General features: G+C 66.2%; 1 protein-coding gene across 1 annotated transcript in view; it reads right to left on the reverse strand.

Moving 5' to 3' along the window:
- Positions 1-488, reverse strand: part of MADCAM1 (mucosal vascular addressin cell adhesion molecule 1) — a 2,784-nt gene extending 2,296 nt beyond the window's left edge. Inside the window, exon 1 of the mRNA XM_009697600.1 lies at positions 437-488. Coding sequence (XP_009695902.1) covers positions 437-488 — 52 coding nt within the window. The remainder of the gene's footprint in view (positions 1-436) is intronic.
- Positions 489-619: the final 131 nt, after the last annotated feature.

A 619-nucleotide genomic window follows, 5' to 3' on the forward strand; every position in this document is an offset into this window, starting at 1 on the left:
TCCGCGCCCACCAGGCATCAGGAGCGGGGCGGAGCCGACATGCCTGTGGCAGTTGCCAGTCTGGGTCTGCCCCGTCGCAGGCATTGCCGCTTGATCCATCTCAGTTTACGACTGAGATTTTTCCAGCCGTTTCCCGGGGAAATGAGCCCAAACACCCCTTCCCCCAGTCCTCGTCCTTCACCAGCATCGCCGCTGTTCTGGCAGCGGGACGGCGGACCCAGGCCAGGCGCAGGCTGTCGCTCGCACAGTGACACGTTCGTGGTTCTGAGCGCCGTGGCAGCGACGCACGCGTGACACTGTCAGGGCTCAGCAGTGGGGAGACCTGGGCCTGCGTTGGCCCACGGTGCCAGGCGGCAAAACAAAGAGCGCAGCGGGCGAGGCCGGGCAGCACGGTGGGTTAAGGTTTGGGATGGCTCTTGGCCCCCACGGCACTCACCGCTGCAGCCCCACAGCAAGCCAAGGACGAGGAGGAGAGGAGCCGGCTCCATCACCTGCAGAGCCAGCGGCAGGGCAGGGCAGCAGCAAGGGCTGGTTTTCCTTCCTTCCTTCCCTCCTTCCAGGGAGCGAATGCCGCTGGCCGGGGCTGTCTCCTTCTGGACACCAGCCCCGTCCTCAGCCC

The sequence above is a fragment of the Cariama cristata genome, unplaced genomic scaffold, assembly GCF_000690535.1.
Source record: "Cariama cristata isolate BGI_N322 unplaced genomic scaffold, ASM69053v1 scaffold38793, whole genome shotgun sequence".
NCBI lineage: Eukaryota > Metazoa > Chordata > Aves > Cariamiformes > Cariamidae > Cariama > Cariama cristata.